This window comes from Scleropages formosus, chromosome 20 (assembly GCF_900964775.1).
Source record: "Scleropages formosus chromosome 20, fSclFor1.1, whole genome shotgun sequence".
Lineage (NCBI taxonomy): Eukaryota > Metazoa > Chordata > Actinopteri > Osteoglossiformes > Osteoglossidae > Scleropages > Scleropages formosus.
Window position 1 is genome coordinate 4,267,956 of NC_041825.1, and position 19,162 is coordinate 4,287,117.

The 19,162-nt window shown below is 46.8% G+C and overlaps 1 protein-coding gene across 5 annotated transcripts in view; it reads right to left on the reverse strand.

The window, feature by feature from the left end:
- The window catches only part of LOC108923943 (SH3 and multiple ankyrin repeat domains protein 1-like), a 65,873-nt gene that overhangs the window by 32,330 nt on the left and 14,381 nt on the right, over positions 1 to 19,162 (reverse strand). For 4 of the 5 annotated variants that reach the window (XM_018735016.2, XM_018735017.2, XM_018735015.2 and 1 more), the window contains exons 2-12: positions 17,606 to 18,216; positions 11,235 to 11,438; positions 10,445 to 10,516; positions 10,147 to 10,255; positions 8,046 to 8,200; positions 6,870 to 7,037; positions 3,743 to 3,859; positions 3,059 to 3,136; positions 1,143 to 1,209; positions 525 to 694; positions 305 to 426 (exon numbers count right to left, since the gene is read on the reverse strand). In XM_018735016.2, coding sequence (XP_018590532.1) covers positions 305 to 426; positions 525 to 694; positions 1,143 to 1,209; positions 3,059 to 3,136; positions 3,743 to 3,859; positions 6,870 to 7,037; positions 8,046 to 8,200; positions 10,147 to 10,255; positions 10,445 to 10,516; positions 11,235 to 11,438; positions 17,606 to 18,166 — 1,823 coding nt within the window. In that variant the 5' untranslated portion in view covers positions 18,167 to 18,216. Of the gene's footprint in view, positions 1 to 304; positions 427 to 524; positions 695 to 1,142; positions 1,210 to 3,058; positions 3,137 to 3,742; positions 3,860 to 6,869; positions 7,038 to 8,045; positions 8,201 to 10,146; positions 10,256 to 10,444; positions 10,517 to 11,234; positions 11,439 to 17,605; positions 18,217 to 19,162 lie in introns of those variants that run through there. The other variant, XM_029246783.1, reaches the window with a different exon arrangement.

Here is a 19,162-nt window from a genome sequence, read left to right on the forward strand (position 1 = left end):
ATGCCCTTTGGGAAAAGGTTCGACTAAATAGAGTGACAGAGAGAGTGTGTGTGTGTTCCACTGATGTATGGATGAGTGACCCAGTGTAAGCAGTGTATCTAGCAGTGTAAATCACTGCAGTGAATAAGGTGTGTGGGCTGATAACACTACATAGTATCCACTGTAAGTCGCTTTGGAGAAAAGCGCCTGATAAATAAATAAATGTAAATACCAGTTAATACTCAAGGGATTCATAGAAAAGGAATACATTTAAAGTGTAGAGAGACTTTGTGCCCCTGCTGCCCCCGCACCCATCCCGTCTCACCCTTGTCTTCCACGAGGTTGGCGGCTTCTCTCCTCCTTGTCCCCTCGTCCACGGGATGGGGAGCGAGTACGAGCCCCCCGAGGGCTGCTGGAGCTGCGGGAGGCTCCCGGGTTCTTGTACCCCTGGGGGAAAAGAAATAAAGAGGAGACGGGCTTTCGTGAAGAGGGTTTACATCACACTCCCATCCCTGTACATCACAGTTCCCCATGCCCCCGCTTACCTGCACCGAGACTATGCTGTTGGAGGCGGCGTTGGGAACGGACATCCAGTCCGGCAGGTTCATGCTGTTGTCGCTGTTGGCACGGAGAAGGGGATGCGGCCGAGGAATGGCGAGGGTCCGGGCACTCTCTAACCTTTGGGGGGCATATTTGGGCGACTCCAGAAAGGGCACTGAGAAATGGAAAGGAGGTGAGGGAGAGATACAGGGAGACAGTAATCCATCTTCATTTTTTTTTTTTTTTTTTTTTTTAAAAACACAAACAGGAGGGAAACAAGTGCATGACAGTGAGATGTGGACTAAGGCCAGAACCAGGGGATTTAAACAGCACTCAGTGGGTGGGAACTGCATGTAACTGACCGTCACGAAATATTATAGTCTCAAAGTAGGGGAAAAAAAAAAAAAAAATTCGTATAGAGGGAAAAAAAGTACCAGATAATACCACGTTATAGGAGATGTACACATGCGACATAAAAGCCAGAATTCTCTCGTTGCAACAAGATGCAATTTCAGAGGCGAGAACACAGTTTACAGAAAATATGACACAGAAATACATAGGAAAATGGTACTGGTAAAAAATATATATAATTAAAAAAAACACACACAACAAAAACAACTCACCTACATCTGAGTCACTGTGGTTTTTAATGACCTCTCCCAGTTCAAAATGGCCAGACATTATAGCTACCTGGAAACCACACAGTACTCTGACTGAGTGCCAAAGGTACATTTCAACACATTATATTAGATGCAGACATTTGCAGATTACAGCACATGACATTTACATTATTTCTGGGATTTCAAACAAGTATTTTTACAGTAGGCTATTTAAATCATGTTATGCATTCATTTAATCAAATCCCTTGCATAATAAATTGTTACTTAACTGCATTTGACGTGTTGGCTGCAGCCACAAATTCATCTACTATAAACGTAAACCTTAAACAGGGTTACCAATTCTTCGTAACAAGACAAGCCCAACCGTCAGTAATACCCAATCGAAACCCACCCCAGCCCAAATGGGTCTTAAACCAAACTCAAACTGAGTCACAGGCCGGTGTTCAGCGAGAACCGGGGATTGCAGGATGAAACATGAGAAAATATTGTTTCTGAAATACAAAACTACTGTTATTGCTTTATTAACTGGGCTACTTGAAGCAGTTAAGGTCATATATTCAACCCGTAGACAGACAAAAATAATTACTTACACCTATCTGATGCTCTTCTCCAAAGACACTTACAATTATTTACCCATTTATACAGCAGGGTAATTTTACTGGAGCAATTTAGAGTAGAGTAAGTACCTTGCTCAACGGTACGACAGCTGGAGGTGGGATTCAAAGCTGCGACCTCTGGGTCCCAAGGCAGCAGCTCAAACCACAGTGCTACCAACTACACCCCAAAATGGACCTGTGGTGCTGTGAAGAGTGTCTCACACTTTGTTTTTGCAGCTTCTTCACAAATTAAATCAGGTCTTTTTATCAGTACTACCAATATAGCAGTGGAGCCTGAGAGAGGAGGGACGCATCTTGAAAATCTATGTTTTCTTGATGTGGAAGATAATAAAATTTGCAATCCTAGGTGTGAAAAAGTCAGTTTGTATCTGGTAGTTTCACCTTTAGCAGCAATGACTGCAACTAAAAGCTTCTTGTAGCCGAGTCTCACATCACTGCGGAAGAATTTGGGGGTCAGTACGGTGGCACAGCGTGTAGAGAGTTAATTATTGGTGTGTATATATATATATATATACACACATATATGAGTTATAATAATTCATTATGAAATAATGAATAATTAAGCCCCCCACCCGTTTATCAACCAACTTCCAAGTAGAGCAATCTTCATAAAGGCATGAACGCAAACTAAACTGAATTTTTTTTATTGGCGTATCAGGATAGGTTTTTACATTCCGTTTTAAAAATTGTCAAGTTCCATAATTGTCGACTGCATCAGATAATTAATAAATAGAAATTAATAACCAGCATGCCTTTACTGGATGGTGGGGTGCCACAGTGAGTAGCGTTGCCGTCTCTCAGCGTCTGGGGGGTGCGAGAGGACATGGGTTCGATGCCGCTCAGTCTGTGTGGAGTTTGCATGTTCTCCCCGTGTCTGTGTGGGTTTCCTCTGAGTGCTCTGGTTTCCTCCCACAGTCCAAAGACATGCTCTTCAGGTTCCCCCATAGTGTGTGTGAGTGACAGAGAGAGTGTTTGTGTTCCACTGATGTATGGATGAGTGACCCAGTGTAAGTAGTGTATCCAGCAGTGTAAGTCACCGCATGGGCTGATAACACTATAGAGTTCATTGGAAGTTGCTTTGGAGAAAAGTGTCTGCTAAATAAATAAAAATAAATTTAGGCCCACTCCCCCCATGCAGAACTTCTGTAGGTTTTTCTGCATGAAAATGAAATGTCCCCTAATTTTAATCAACCAAATTAAAAATGAAGAACTGAAAGGTGGAAACACTTTGCCACAGCACTGGAGCTACACAGAAATATTACAGGCTGGGGAAATTTGCCCTTGGGACGTTGACCGAATTACCTGAAAAGGGGTCTGTCCGTTGTTGTTCTTTGCCTCTTTATTGGCTCCTCGATAGAGCAGAATGCGGACACAGCCTTCCTGATGGGGCCATAGAAAGGGCATAAATTATTTCCTTATATCGACCAATCTCTGCGATGAGGAATGGACTGCGCCTGTCAGCGGTTTAGGTCAAAACTGTGCACTGTACTCTGCTATAACACAACTCAATGCGTTAGACCACAAATTTGGAACGACTTTACAGTTCACTGCTCGGTCATTCTATACTTATGGACGTAAACGAATAAATCCTCAGAGATCATTGCTGCCTCCACCTGCACCCAGGCTGTTTATTACTATAAAGGCACATCACTGCATAATTTTATGGCATTTAGCAAGGTGATAATAAAGCCAGGCTACTCAATTTTCTGAAATTCACCATTATACAAAAAAAAAAAAAAAAAAAAAAAAAAAAGAGAAAAAAAATCCTCTCTCTCTCCACTTTTTTTTTTTTTTTGTTTAGTTGTACGGTTCAGTTCAGTTCAAAGCAACTGAACCCAAGCACATTTCTCTTAATCACCTTCTGATGCTAAATAAGCATGAATAATTTCAATAAAAAGTTTTGATATCACAATATCTGCATTCGTGGTATTATTACACCTTATCCATTTTTATATAGACAGTATGCTCATTGTGAGAACCTGTTACCTTATTATATAAAGCACTAATGTGCAGAGCAGTGTTTCCTGAGGCATTCTGGGAAGTGGAGTCTGCACCATAAAAAAGGAGGTGCTCCAGATGTTGAGCATGACCATGCTGGCAGGCCTGGGGGGGGAACAAAGGCCATGTAGAAATAAAGTTAGGGTTTAAGAGGAAGACGATGGGAACGAGAACAAAGTAACTGGTTCATAGTGGAGCATATTAACACAAATATTTTTTTTGGGGGGGGGGGGGGAGTTTCAAAATTTGGTGCAGGAATGGGTACTGGAGGAAACACCATCGATAACGTTAAGGGAAAGTTACACAGAGTGAGCGAGATAGAAACATCTTCACCAAAATAAAGTCGAGCAAAACACCTGAATCATTCTGTAAAACACTGGAAGTGAAGACAAGAATTTTTTTTTTTTTAAAAAAAAAAAAAAAAAAAAAAAAAAAAAAAAGAGTACAAGAGCCAAAAGTAAATAGAGGGACACGAGCACAGATCACACAGTCACACAGCACAGAATGGCAGCGATGATCCAAGCAGTCACATACACCTCAAAATCACATTAAAGCAACTGCAAAAACATGTATAATTTACCTTGCAAGATCTAGATCAACTGAGTGATGGCAGGGTGATGATGAGGATGGAGGGATGGACTGATGAAGGGATGAATGGATGGGTACCTTGTGTATCTCCTGCATTCCGATTTCCTCTTCATCCCTGATCTATGGAGAGAGAGAGAGAGATAGACAGAGATAGACAGAGAGAGGGGGATGGAGGGAAAGAGAGAAGGTGGGGAGAGATGAGCATGGAGGTGCAAACCGATGGGCGGAGCCAGTCGGCTGGCCGGGGGAGGGAGGTCGGTACAGAGCGAGGAGAGCGGAATGGCGGCGGCGATGGGGAGAGGAAGGAGGCCGAGAGGGAGCGGCGGAGCGGAGGAGTCCCGCGACACCGGCGGCGGACGGAGAGACACAGGACACGGTAAACACACGTTGGGGCAAGCGGTGCCAAACGGCCAGCGGAGACAGACAAGTGGACAGAGACGTGTCCAATAGACACAAAACACCAGCTTTCAGATACACGTGCGGCCCCACGATCGACTGTTCCGCATAATCGACTTCCGTCTCATACAGCGAAATATTTCTAACGCTATCCCAGCGCTTGGTGTAGCCTTGTTTTACTTCTATTCGTTAAAATTTCTGTATGTTCATGGATATGTGCAAACCACGTGGTGGGTCATGAAGCCAATTTACTGTATGTTACACCCAAACAAACCACATTTTATTTACATTACAATTTATTACGTTAATTTTCTCATTTAACTGGCTTTTCCCCAAAGCAAACTTGGTCTTAAGCTACGTACACTTATTTTCCCTGTTTATGCAACCGGGTACTTTTTACCATATCAGTTCATGGTAAGTACCTTGCTCAAGGGTGCTACACTGGGAAGTGGAATTCAAATCTGGGTCCTGCGAGTGAGAAGCAGCAGCTCCTAGTACTACACCCCCTTCTATCCCTTTTACGTCTTCCGTACATCTTTGTATGATGAAATCACAGCAAACAAGAACGGTGAAGTTCAAAACAAAGTGGTAATGAGCATAAAAGTGCTGTTTGAGGCAGTATGGGACACTTTTGTTTCAAATTTACATTTATTCATATGTTCGATGCCTTTTTCCATAGCACCTTATAATTTCAGAGCACTGTAATAAAGTACTTGGAATTATTTACATTGATTTATTTAGCAGCCGCTTTTCTCCAAAGCGACGTACGTCTCTTAGAAAATACAATGTGTCCATTACATTAACAGAGACACTTAGATGCAGACGTGCGATTCTTAAGTGCAAATCATTTTTTTCCCCCACCATATAAACCAACGTTCATCACACAAGTAGCTGCATAAAACTTTATCGGACTATCTGAGATTCCTGATGACCTTCCTAGCAAGAATGTTTTTTTTGAGATATATATAAACATTTACGTTACATTACAGGAGTAGCTGCGTAAAGGTTTATCCGGACATCATCTTAAAGTTATGGTGCACGAACATTTACACCTTACATGAACTTAAGAGATGATGGGCAAAGTGAGTCTGGAAGAGGTGAGTTTTAAGACCCTTTTCAAATGTGGACAGAGATTCAGCAGTTCTGAGTGAGAGGGGGAGGTCGTTCCACCACGACGGAGCCAGAACCGAGAATTTATCTAACTCATAAATCATTTATACCGCTGGATAATTTTTACCGTTTCAAGTCAGAGTAAGTACCGTGCTCAAAAGGCGTTACAGCAGGAGCAGGGATTCAAACCCGGGTTCTTGGATTGCAAGAGGATGCTGCTAATTACTATAGTACCTGGTACTTTGGTACCCCCTGTAGTGGCGTTACATTACACTTAAGGTCACATCTCACAAGCACTCAACACAAATGGCGCGTATGGTGGCGTAACTGTTTTACCTTAGCCGAGACCAGGGTGACGCGTGCGAAGGAAATGAGGTGAACACGGAAACTTCTCGGAAAGCTCACTGAACCCGATCTTATTTTAACTCGGAGAGTTAGATTTGCACGGAGCCTTATTTCGGCCCACTTACAGCATTCATGCCATTGGCCTATTTTCTTGAAGGGCAGATACAGACTTTAAACTCGTCGGGTTAGTTAATTTTAACCTTCATCCTCTTCTTATCGGAAATGTTTTAGATAGCTACGTTTTCGGAGCGCTCGATTCGTCGGTTAACGCGTTCTTTTGACAATCGCTTACGCTCTTCAGTCGTCACGACTTCGCCATTACGCCGAGCGTAATGAGGAAGCTTATTGTGGCAGTCCCTGGATCTGAACCTGCGGCACCCTGGTAAACAAGTTACGCGTTAACAATGTCGCACTCGTGGACCTGACGCATTTCCAAAAGTACGGGGTTATGAAATAGAGGCACTGGCCATATGCAAAAATATGCACGGATGTGGTGCCTTAAGAGTACGGATGGAACAAGTATCAGGAAGAGAGTGAGAGGGGGGGAAAAAAAAAAAAAAAAAAAAAAAAAAAAAAAACACACAACATTTCTGAACCAACAAAACACCTAACATACGACCGGCATCACACTCGGACAGGGACCACGAGCCGCTAGTCCTGCGACTATGGGGGATACCTGGTGCATCTCGTTCCAGCCGTTCTCATCCCTCACCCCCAGCTTGGCCCGATGATACAGCAGGGTCTCGCAGCAGGAAGTGTCGCCACCTATCAGCACGCTGTGGTACAACGGCGTCAGCCCCCAGCGGTCCTTGTAGTCGGGCGATGCCCCGAGTGCCAAGAGAGCCTTGAACAGCGAGGACGAGAGGCAAGAGGAACCCAGAAGGCGACAGGAGAGAAAGGAAACACGGTTGGGAAGATGGTGAGACAAAAAGCAGGAGACGACATAGGACACGACGACAGGGTGGGCCAACGGACGAGGCGCTGTAAAAGCGGCGTAACCCTGAGGGACTTAGAAGTGGAACATATCCATGCCTGTGTGTGCCGCTTGGAAGTATGCGAAACCTGCAGGGATGGTCATTATTCTTGGGTAAAATATTGAAATAAACTTATAAAATCTAAATGTCAAATCAAACTTATAATGAATAAATTACTACGATTTACACCTCTGGCTCTACTTACCTACTTGGTGTAACCAGTACAATTTGGGCTTCACTTTATTTTTACACCTTTACACTACTAGTGTGTTTCTACTGCACACAACACATGGAACTGGCCATTGCACACCTATTACGTCACATGAGAAACAGGGATTTTCATTAACTGTTTAGTGATAAAACTAAGGGACACATGGGGATCACATACTTTCCAGAATATTCTGTATGTGTGTATGTATATATATATATATATATATATAAAATATAGCACTGCACTAAAGCTAAATGTAGCACAACAGAAAGCTGTTCAAATGTGCAATAGCTGTCATGTTAATATGCCATCAGCTGTCATACCAATAAAGCAGCTTAATTGAATTTAAGGATATTATATTAGCCATTAATTTGGCCAGTTAAAAGTGGCTGCATTTTGTGTACAATACTAAAAGTAATTACTAAGGAAAATCATCATCATCATCATCATCATCATTCTCCAATATAATAATGGTAATAATGATATCATTCAATATAACAACTAAGGAATCACAATGGCCAAAAATGCGAGTGCTGCAAAGCTGAGCACTTCAGTGTTCTTAACCTGTAGTCCTTATATAAACATATCCCAAAAAAAAAATTGGAAAATGAATATCTGCATCAGCGGTGACGCATCGATGAACAGCCGCCCCATCCGAGGGAGTTACCAGCAGCGCGGAGTGGTTGTGGGCTCTGACGGCCTTGTGCATCGGCGTGAGTCCATCCTTGGCTCGGAAGTCGATGTGAGCGCCCCCCAGCACCAGGACCCGGATGCTCTCCGCTCCGCCCTGTTCCGACTGCACCGCCAACGTCAGCGGCGTCTCTGGCCCACAAAGACACCAAGGGTCAGCGCACATTTCAGCGACCCGACGGGCACAAGCGGGCCGCCGCCGCGTCTCACGAAGCCGGCGGTTCCATTCCGCAACACAGCTATGAACGTGCGAAGCGGCATTTACCGTGTTGTACCCACGCTTACCACTCGATCGAAACGGGCAAACGCGACACCGTAATATTTGGACTCGAGTGCCTGTGACCGGCAGTCATCCAAAATGCCCGTGTTACCATGTTTTTACCAGGCTTCCAGGCAGGGCTGGCAGCGGAGGTTTTGTCACCCCAGGCAAGAATAAACCTGGCACCTTCTAGACTTCTATAGAAGGTACAAGATTTATACACGGGGTGGACAAAATAAGGGAAACACGAAAAAGGACTTTAACTTTCTAAATCAGTTACAGAGACAGGCGTAAAGGGGAATCATATTAGGTTAATTCGCAGTTTGTGTGTGTGTGTGCGTTGCTATAACAGAGCTCTGACAATTAGCACTTTAATATGACTGCTTTCAAAGCAAGAGGAGGGAAATGACAGAGTTCCAAAGAGGACGGGAACAGCCGGTGTCTGAACTGCAAGCGCATCCGTCACGAAAACTGCAAAATTATGTCAAGTGGAACCATCTGCAAACTGCGTCAAGAGGAGAAATCTCAAAAACGGCGAGCGCGTACGCTAAACACGGACAAAGCGCGTCGGCAAAGAGGACCGGCGGTCACAAATCGAGGCTCACGGACAGGGATGGATGTTCACTTCTGAGGCTGTTCTTTCTAAATGCCACAAAAAGCTCGGCCTCAAAAATTACCGGCGAAGTGATTCAACGCCTCTTTGACTCAACCTCAACAAAAACTGTACATCGTGAGCGCCACAAAGCTGGAGTTTATGGCAGGGCTGTTATTCGGAAACCGCTCGTATCCGCGGGCGACGCATAACAACCTGGTGTAAGGAGCGCAAAACCTGGACCTCTGAGCAATGGGAATCTAATGTGTTCTGATGAGCGACTTCCACCCGTTTCCTACATCCAGACAGGTTTACGTTTGGACAACGCCAAAGGAAGCCTTCAACCCGAAATGTTGATTGTCAGCTGTTAAACATGACAGGATGGTTTGGGTAGACATCTCATGAGAGTCGTGAGGTAAGACCGCCCTACACGATCACATAACAGCCAAGGATTATGAGGTCAATATATTGACCCAACTGTTCCCTCATGATGTTCCCGTATTCCAGCAGGATAATGTTATGCACAGAATGAAGTCAAACACCTTCCATGGCCTCGTCTATCACTGGACCTACTATACATCATTGAAGCTTCATGGAAGGTTCTAGAGCACAGCATGAAATAGATTTCCACCTCCTTCATCCCTCAAAGAACTGGAGGCTTTTCTTCAGACCAGGTTCACCAAATTATAAAACCAGCCCTGGTTACAGGTATAGAACTCATCAGCTCATTCTCACGCATCAGATTTATGAACTAGGGCAACGTGATAATAAACGGAATTAAAAGAGCAGATTGACCATTTACTGTAAAATCACGGGCATCAAAACACATGTTAAACACACGCAAATTTAAGAATAATAAAAAGTTGATCATTACAAAACCGTTGACAAGTGTCCTTTTTTTTTTTAAAGGCGACGATCATTTTAATACTCAGCATTGACAGCTATAGGAACTACTTACTATGGTAAATTAGGAAGTGTTTGAGGTGATGGACATGAACAGGTGCTGGAATCATCTGCAGATGGTTTTACAGCTGTGTTTCTAATAACCACAACCAACGAGTCAGTGTGTTATTGTGCCGTACCAAACCTGTCTTCGCTGCGTCATGGTAATTTAGCATAATCCTCACTAATGAGCACATGGCAGCGGGTGCAATTCGGAAAAATGCCGAAACGGGCCGTTGTACACAGAGGGAATTATACCGCGTGTCCGTGAGCACGATGCCTCACCCCCAGTATCGGAGTCGTGGAAGTTCGGATCGAGGCCCTTTTCCAGAAACTTGGCCGTCTTCTCCACCAAGCCACCTTGAATGTAGTCCATGAACTTCTTTAAACTGGCCTGTGATGAGATGCAAAAAGCACTTATGGGCAAGTACACTGTGTAAAACAATAGTAAACAGTGCGTATTAGTCAGGTAACCAGACGTCACTGCACAAGTGATGCAAAACTTACTGCAAACAATGCTGGAATAGGGTAGAGTAACAAAAGGTAGTAATGAGTTGGAAACACACCCACACAACAGAAGTACCTTAGTGTGCAGTTTGGCCAGTTGCTTTTCATCGAGATTCGTCTGCTTATACACTCTGGTCTTGTATCGAAACTGAAAGAGAAAATATGTCAAATTTTATCAAAATTTCAGCATCCCTTCATTACATCTACATATTTAGCAGATGCTTTTCTCCAAACCGACTTACAGTGGATACGATGTAGTGTTACCAGCCAACACACCTTATTCACCGTGGTGACTTACACTGCTAGATACACTACTTACACTGGGTCACTCATCCATACATCAGTGGAACACACTCTCTGTGAACCTGAACAGCATGTCTTTGGAATGTGGGAGGAAACCAAAGCACCTCGTGTGAGCAGAAAGAGAAGAGGCAAACCAACAGACTGAGCCAGATTGAGCAGGAACCATCACTTCCTGCTGCACCACCATGCTGCCCCACCATGCTGCCCTGGTTCCCAAGACAACATCATTAAAAGATTGCACGGTGGCACAGCAAGCAGTGCTGCTGCTGCCTCACAGTGCCTGGATGGTGTGAGAGAATGTGGGTTCGATCCCTGCTTAGTCCGTGTTGAGTTTGCATGTTCTCCCTGCGACTGCTCTGGTTTCCTCCCACAATCCAAAAAGATGCTGTTCAGGTTCACCCATAGTGTGTAAGTAGTGTATCTAGCAGTGTAAGTCACTGCGGTGAGTAAGGTGTGCGGGCTGATAACACTATATAGAGTTCATTGGAAGTTGCTTTGGAGAAAAGTGTCTGTTAAATAAATGTAACGTAAACGGAGCGAGGATGTGCTTTTTCTACACCAACCTCCAAATACGGCACCCCTTTCTCAAAGGATTGCGGGTAGTCCCGCAGCATCCTCTCCTCCTCCAGGAACTTGGCATCGTGTCCATCCGTCGCTGGCTGGAAGAGGCCGTAGTTGAGCACGTCTCGCAGGGTCTCAGTCAGGGAGCACAGCACCTGTTGCTTGGCGCACCAGACCGTAGCATCGGGGTTGAATCTCAGACACTTCTGCTAAGAGAGCAGCAGGGGGAGACAGAGAGGAAGACAATGGGCACCGACACAAATCAGAATGTCCACTGACAACAATACACAATGAGAAGGGAATGCACGGAATGCACGTGTAGTTGCGGCACCAGGGGTATTTGAATATGCGCGTGCGCACTTCGATCACTGTTCTGTCGCTCAATGTCGATGCTGCGCAGGTCCATAAACACTAGAGGGCGACATTGTGCAAATTATGTCACAGGCCTTACAGGTGACTTTTTTTTTTTTTTTTTTTTTTTTTTGAAGTTGGTGGACTGGACCAAGTGAGCTGTAACTTTTTAATTGCTGCTTAATACTCCTGTTGACTTTCATTGTCTGATATGGCTTCATGTCATCTATGTAAATGCGATCCATCCAGGACAACAGAGTTCCTCCACTTAAAAGCTGGAAAGATTTTAACTGAGACGGAGACACCGGACAAGCTGCAGCTGTAACTGCAGGATTTCTCCAAATCCAGAGGATGAGGCTCAAACTTCTACTCTGTTCTGGCATCACTGAGCTCATTATCACTTGTTCAAGAGATAGCTTATGGGGAGGTGGGGTGTTTCAGATTCTAAAAATGTGCTAATTGCATGAAATTCAAAAATGAAGATTAATCAGTCATTCACTGTAGATGTTGGCTGTTAATTAATTAAAAAGCTTTTTTTTATTTTTACGAAAAATTAAGTTGAATATTGCATTAGTAACTCCGAGGGAGAGACACATAAAACATTTTAATAATCACTTTTTTTTACCGTTTTGCAAATTTATTTCGTTGCACGTTCGGTTCAACTTAATCTGTGCAAATTCTGAAAATCTCGAAAGGTCAAAAAATGCCACACGACGATTGGGACTAAACCATCTATAACGGAAAGCCTTAAATTAGGATTCAGTTAGAACCAAGACCATTCACAGGTGGTCTCTCCATGGCAGCAGTGGGATACCCAAAAAAAAAAAAGAAAAAAATCTGCCTTATGCATTCAGTCATCAATACAAACTGCAACACACTGTAAACAAATTAATAAATAAATAAACAACACCCACCACATCTCTCGAGTGTAAAACGCTTCATTCCTACGGTGCACCAGGGTACAGACACGGCACCCAGCAGCTGCTGCTCCAACAGCACCATCATTCAGCACACAGGAGACAAGCAGCACCGCTATATCTCTCTTTTAACGATTAATGTTGCGCTCCTTTTTTCTAGAATTAATTTTGCTTTGCTCACCAGAGGGAAAGAGTATTGCAATATATATTTTATAAAATATTCCTGCCAGTGTTAATGTGTCAGGAACACAATTACATTGTAATCATGTTTGAAAGGCCCATATTATTTTATTTTTCTTCTCACCGGGCCTAGGACTCTTTCCTTCCCTGGGTAATTCATTTTTTGGTATGTACTTTAAATATGCATCATAGGAAAAATACAAAATAATTAATAAATGGAAAGAGAAGAGAGTGAAATGCATTTCTTTAATGCATGCTGCTCCGAGAGAGAGCGTTGCAGAGAAACTGAGCGACAGCCAGGAGGCCAAAGGGAGGTTCAAAGCGGAACCCAGCGCCGATGTCTTCTTCCATGCACTGTATGAAAATTAGGAGTAAGGGTCTCTTCTTGTCGCCTCCATCGCTAAGTGAAGTAGTTTAATACGCCAGGATTAAACATCATTTAACGGAATTAAGTGTAGACGCCATTTGTTCTCGACAGCAGAGTACATTCACAGCAGTTACTTCCTCAATCAGGGTCTTTGTGAACGTGGTGAAGGTGCAGTACATGTAATGAACCCCCCCCCCCCCCCACACACACACACACACACACACACACACACACACACACACACTTTCAGTTTGCACACAGTCAGCACCATTGGCATGGCAACGAGTTCTTCAGTGGAGCTGGCTGCTGGTTGCCGTGGCAATGACTCGCTGGGAGGCAGGGCATTATGGGATGCGCTGACTGAATGAAGCGGTGTGATTGTGTGTGAAATTATGAGAAAGAGAAATGTGGAGGATGAAAACAAGAAGGATACATAAAGTTCAGATATGGAAGAGAGAGGAATCATAGAGAGGGTGTGCAGCTGACAAAAATGAGGGGAGAGCGCAGAAGTAACTGTTCGGCAATGTCACACACACACACACACACACACACACACACAGGTTAAATGAAAAGCACAAAGCAGTGATGTAAGTGGCTGAGAGAGAGATAGATGTAATATAGTGCGAATAAAAGAATGATAATTATAGCAATCGCGCCCCTCTCAACTAATTATCCATAGCAGTTCATTTATAGCCATTTAAACTGTATTAGCGCTGTTACATTAAACATCGCAGGAGTCCGTTTGATGCCGCTGTCCTGTGACACACAAATCATTATACAGTGTGGCAGGCGAGACCACACACGAACTGACTCGCGGGAGGGGGGAACTAAAAAGCAGATGGGAATACACTTGAGGTGTCCCACAAAATCATGTCGGAGCCACAACTGGCACGTTCGAACAGGCGCGAGGTGGGCAGGGAGGGGCGCGGCGGGGGGCCCTGGACACGGACGAAAAGAGAAGTCCCGACACCTGCGGCGGAACGGAAGCGCAAAGGCCGCTCGCCCCACGTGTGCGTCCCCGGACAACGTGCTCCCGTCCCAGCTGAAGGGCCCGCGGCTGCGTGACGACGGTAACCGGAGCACTCTAAGCGGGGCCTCTGATGTGCGCGCGAGGCAGGGCGTGTCCCCCGCAGCGCTCTCGCGCTTTATCTCTGTGTGAGCTCCCGCGCGCCGTCCGCTCGCGCCTTCCCGCTCTTCTCCTGCGGTTTTTTTTCCACAGGGCACGAGCACGGGGTTCGGAGGCATTAATGAGACCTATGGGGAGTTGGGCTTCTCTGGACTCCCGCTTTCGAATGCCCCCTCCCCTCCATGCGTATCCGAGCTGCTCTTTATTTATTTATTTATTTTTTTATTTATGTTTGAACGAACAATGCTGTCACTGAGCCAGTCGGTTTACCAGCGCGTTTGCATCGTCACGTATCGGCGCAGGTTCACGCGCATCGCACGCGGGCGCTGACTGTGACGTGACGCATGACCGCGCGCCATGTGGCCGCGTGCGTTGCGACAGTTACGTCGACGGAGCCGCGGCGGACCGCCGCTCATCGCTGCATTACTAAGTGGTACCGTTTGATCTGCATCTTTTTTTTCTTCTTTTTTTTTGGCGTAGGTTTTCTCAGTTCTCACCCGCACGCGAATGCTCGCGCTCGCAGGGGTGCGAGAACGGAGGTGTCGTTGTTCATGGGCCGCGCGCGTCCACAGTTCAGGGACCGCGGCTCCGGACTGGCGCGCTCCATCATCGGGCTCGGTCGACCCAGGCGCCTCTGAGTTCCCGCCCAATGGCGATCACGTGACTCCCGCCGCGGCGCTCCTGTCCCCGTCGACCGAGCGCGTTCTCGCTGTCTGCCGCGGATCTCTCCCCCGTCTCATTAAAACCCAATTAACGGGCAATTAGCATTTATCGAGGGCGAATCGCTGCTATGTTCATAACAAACTAAACGTGTCGGGACTAAGAAGGGGGCGGAGGTGACAGACAAGTTAGTCATGAACACGAGACGGGCGCGCGCACGTGGCTACGCGCGTCCGCTGCCCGCCCGATCGCTTCAGCCTCTCCCGCCTTTAAATGTTGCGCTTTCGCCTGCTCGATGGCTGCCTATTAGAATAAATAGGGGCCTCTAAATTATTAAGAGGCATAAGCAAGAATACACACGCGCACACAGAGAGAGAGAGAGGGACCAGCAAGGGTCGATAAAGGAAGGATCAGCGCGCGGGAAAGGCCACTCAATAAAGACGCTCTTGGCGCACAACACTATTTGTGCTGCTCCTGAGAATAAAGAGAGCTGCAGCACAAGTAACGAGATGAGGCCGCATTAGCGGAGCGGCGCCTGGTCCTCCCCCGACGTTTCCGCTCAAATGGACCGCATCGAGGCGGGCCTCGCGCTCACGCCTCTCGGTTCGGCACGGTTCGAGCCGGCGTGATGCGACGCCCTTGCGTGGCAGTCATTAAATAAGGGAACGCGCTCGGCCGTCGGATGCCCCGGACGCGCGAACGAAACACGGGCCTGCTGCTCACAGGTTAATCCAAGATGATGTCTGGTGAAACCCAGCACAGCCGCGTCCACCCCAGTGGCCCCGGCGTATCCGGTTCCTACAAAGTCCATCCGGCGACCATTTAATTTAATCAATTAAGCGAGAGCTGGCTTGCTTCCACATATAAGACCCCTGTTGGTCCACATTAACCCTGTCAAAGTTAATTTACCAGCCTGTTGATGGTGCATAATTTAACTGTGTGGAAAAAAAAAATTAAGAAAAAGCCCCGCTGCTGTTACGTCTCAAGCATCACGTATGCACAAGAGTCGGGGGAGGGTCACGCGTCGATAATTCAAAGCATGCTTCCGTAGGCATGAGTATCCAGCACGTGTCAGACGTGCAAAGCGGGTCCTCCGCAGTCACCGCTCAGCCGACGGCACCTCTCGCTCCCATTTTACCGCGTCTCAATGCATGAACGTCACACTCCTCCAGAACCGCTCCATATTGCCACGATCGCAGTGGGACCCTTAGCCGCGCTTTTGAAATGCGAGTTTAATTTAGGGCGACGGGCAGGGTGGTAGTTCCGGACAGGCACTCGGAACTTGAAAGTTGTTCATCTGATCCCCGGCAGGGCTACTCCGCTTGAATACCCTTGAGCGCGGTACTGAGCCAAGCGCACGGACCATTAACGGGTTAACGCTAATCGAGCGTAGACAAAAACGCTGGCCAAGCCAATAATGATATTTATTATTAAAATGTGTACCGTCACTTCCTCAGCTGTTACAGATCCATCATCTTTACTGCCCCGCCTGGTGCTAAAGGCACAATTTGTTACCCCACCTGCTGCTGCTCCTTAAATGGCATTTAATTCCACCGCTGCTGGTTGGTGTTACGGCAAGCCTAAGAGATTCCGTTCGTTCCTTCAAAATAACCGTTATTGTTTGCAGGGAGACTGAGGGCGAAGGCTGCACTTTAAGGAGCTTTAAAAACGATTTCCGTGCTTATATCCCTCAGTGCCGCCGCTGCCGCTATTTATGTGGACGCCATTCCAATTTTTATTACTGTCGCGCGATTGTAACACGGTCCATCTGGGTTTCATTATCGACGCCTTCGGCATCCCGCGATGGCAGATACTCGTGCTCCCTACGGTTCGCGACGGGGCCTCGGTGCACGAGAGGTCAAAAATCCCACCCCAGAGAACCTTTTTGGCTGTAATGCAAACAATGGGCCAAAATTAGGAAGCGTCAATCAAAAGTTCCAAAACCTCATTGGAAGCCTTTGATGTCACTCTTCAACTCCACCGTTGCCGTAGTAATGACAACCGAAATTGCCCCGGCTCCAGGCTTTCGATACGCTCGTCACTATAGGCTAATGCAATAGTTTGCCCCGTAATGTGAACATTTTGGCTAATTTTCGTTCGGATGATCTGATGCACAAGCTCCTTTCTGCTGAAGAGAGGCGCACCGCTGTGCGTGACATTTCAACATCCTACCCGACCTTTTTATAGACGTACCACCGGCTTCTGTGTGCATTACTGTACTTAAATGAATTTCAAGTAATTCTGATTTATCACATATGCATGAGTGTGTTTTTTCTTTTTTCTTTTAATCCCACGAGGTCCTTCTGAATTTGCGTATCTAACACGGAGGTGAGCAGCTCGGATTCTTCGTTAGTCCCTCACTTATACCTTACCACCATGCGTGGAAGCCTTCGAACCTCTTAGTTGCTGCAGTACCGTAAGGAAGGGTGAATCCCTCTTATTCTATATACTTCAGTGGATCTTATTTAGGGACTGCGGTCGAATGAAAGCTGCGCTACCCTGCAGCTCCCAAGGACCGGGACCGGCTGCCTCTGATCTAATGGACGCTTCTCGTTAAAGTGTCGAGGTTGTTGTTTCCCGGCGTTTTGATCCCACACCGCAGCTTCGTGATGTGCACGGCATAACTCCCCGGCTATTTTTAGCCACGCGTGCATTATGCTGCATTGTGCATTGCAATTACAGCAGTTGCTGCAGGTCCCCCCCCCCGCCTCCCCCATGGTGCATTCACCAGAAATAGAAATGGAACTACAAGAGGACTTGAGGCGGACTGACCGTCTGTTTGATGTCGGGGATACCGATGCGGAACACCATCATGGAGATGTGTGTGTCTTCTGCCGGGTTCACTGTGCTCTGGCTGCGCTCCTTCAGTCGTCTCATCTGTTGGCGATTGCTTAGGGGATGGAGCGGCTGCTGTTGACCGACCGGCTGGTGGAGAGCGGCTCCGGGGTTGGACAGGTGGGACGTGCCGATGTGTCCTGGATTGCTGGATCGTCGTTGTCTTTCTCCAACCTGTTGTCCAACCATGTTGGCCATGTTGGCCATGTTGGCCATGTGCCTGGGGCCCTCCTCCCTGCCTCGGGACTGGACCCCTTTCGGCATCTCCTTTTCTTCTTCCTCCTCCTCCTCCTCCTCCTCCTCCTCCTCTTCCTCCTCTACTTCCAGCTCTCCGTTCTCTTTGTCTCCTACCCCCTCTGTATGGTTTTCCTCTCCCTCTTCCTCTTCATCCTCTTCCTCCCCTTCCTCACCTTCTTCCCCTGGATAGAAGTGTTGGCTTTTTCCCAGCATCCTTTGCTGTTCTTCGTCACTGGAGAGGGGACTCAGTGGCATCGTCATGGCGACAGTGGGCCGGCGGTGGCAGCGACGCCCTCATACCTGGAGACACACTGACAAATGAAATGTAACGAAAAGGAATAATTTAGAAATTACACAGGGAGCGACATGTACAGTGTTCGTTAACTGCCACTCCTAGGACAAGAGAAGCAGCTCCAATAGCGAATTTTAAATGACTGACGTGGCGCTTTCGGGTTTCGTGTGCAGTACCGCCAGGACCCCTCTTCCTTAAGGGGTGCGGAGGAAAATGAGATGCATGCAAACATAACGGCTTCGCAGGCACGCAAAACGCACTGACGCGCTGCTGTCGTTGCATTTTTACTCAATCACCTCGTTCCCCTGTAGCGTGTGGTTTCTCCTTCATCCGCTGGGAGATCATTATACGCAATGATTCCAGGTTACGCTTTGAAACACCCAGCCAAGGCGCCGTGGTTAATAACGCCAGGCTGAAGGCTCAAAAAAACGACCATCTGAACCCCGAGACCGTAAATGCTACACGACGCCCGGGGCGAACCCAAGCGAATGAAAGACGCAAAGAGGGGAAAATAAGACGAGAACATGACAGGTGACGACTTCAATGACCTTAAGGCGTTGGAATGACGGGAAGTGACCGCGGGAGCAGCCAGCTGTCACGCTGATAGACAGACTAAGAAGTCGGGGGCTCTAGGTGGACAGCGACTTGACCTGCAGTTCAGCACGGTGAGCTGGCGGGGGGGGGGGGGGGTCAACTCAACGAGCCCACACAACAGCACCGCCCCAGATTTGACTTAATGAACACCGCATACTCTCCAGCGCTGACTCCACATAGGATGCTTAATATGATCACATCATAATTTACACCCAGGGAACACTGTGTTTATATCCACAGACTCAGTGGACTCTGCTCTTTTACATTTTGCTGAGAGAGGAGACGGGGGGGTTGAAAGCTGCGCGGAGAGCGGAGAGGTCGATAGACTGTCAAAGCGTCAGCTAATTGGGGGGGAACGGGCGAGGAGAGCG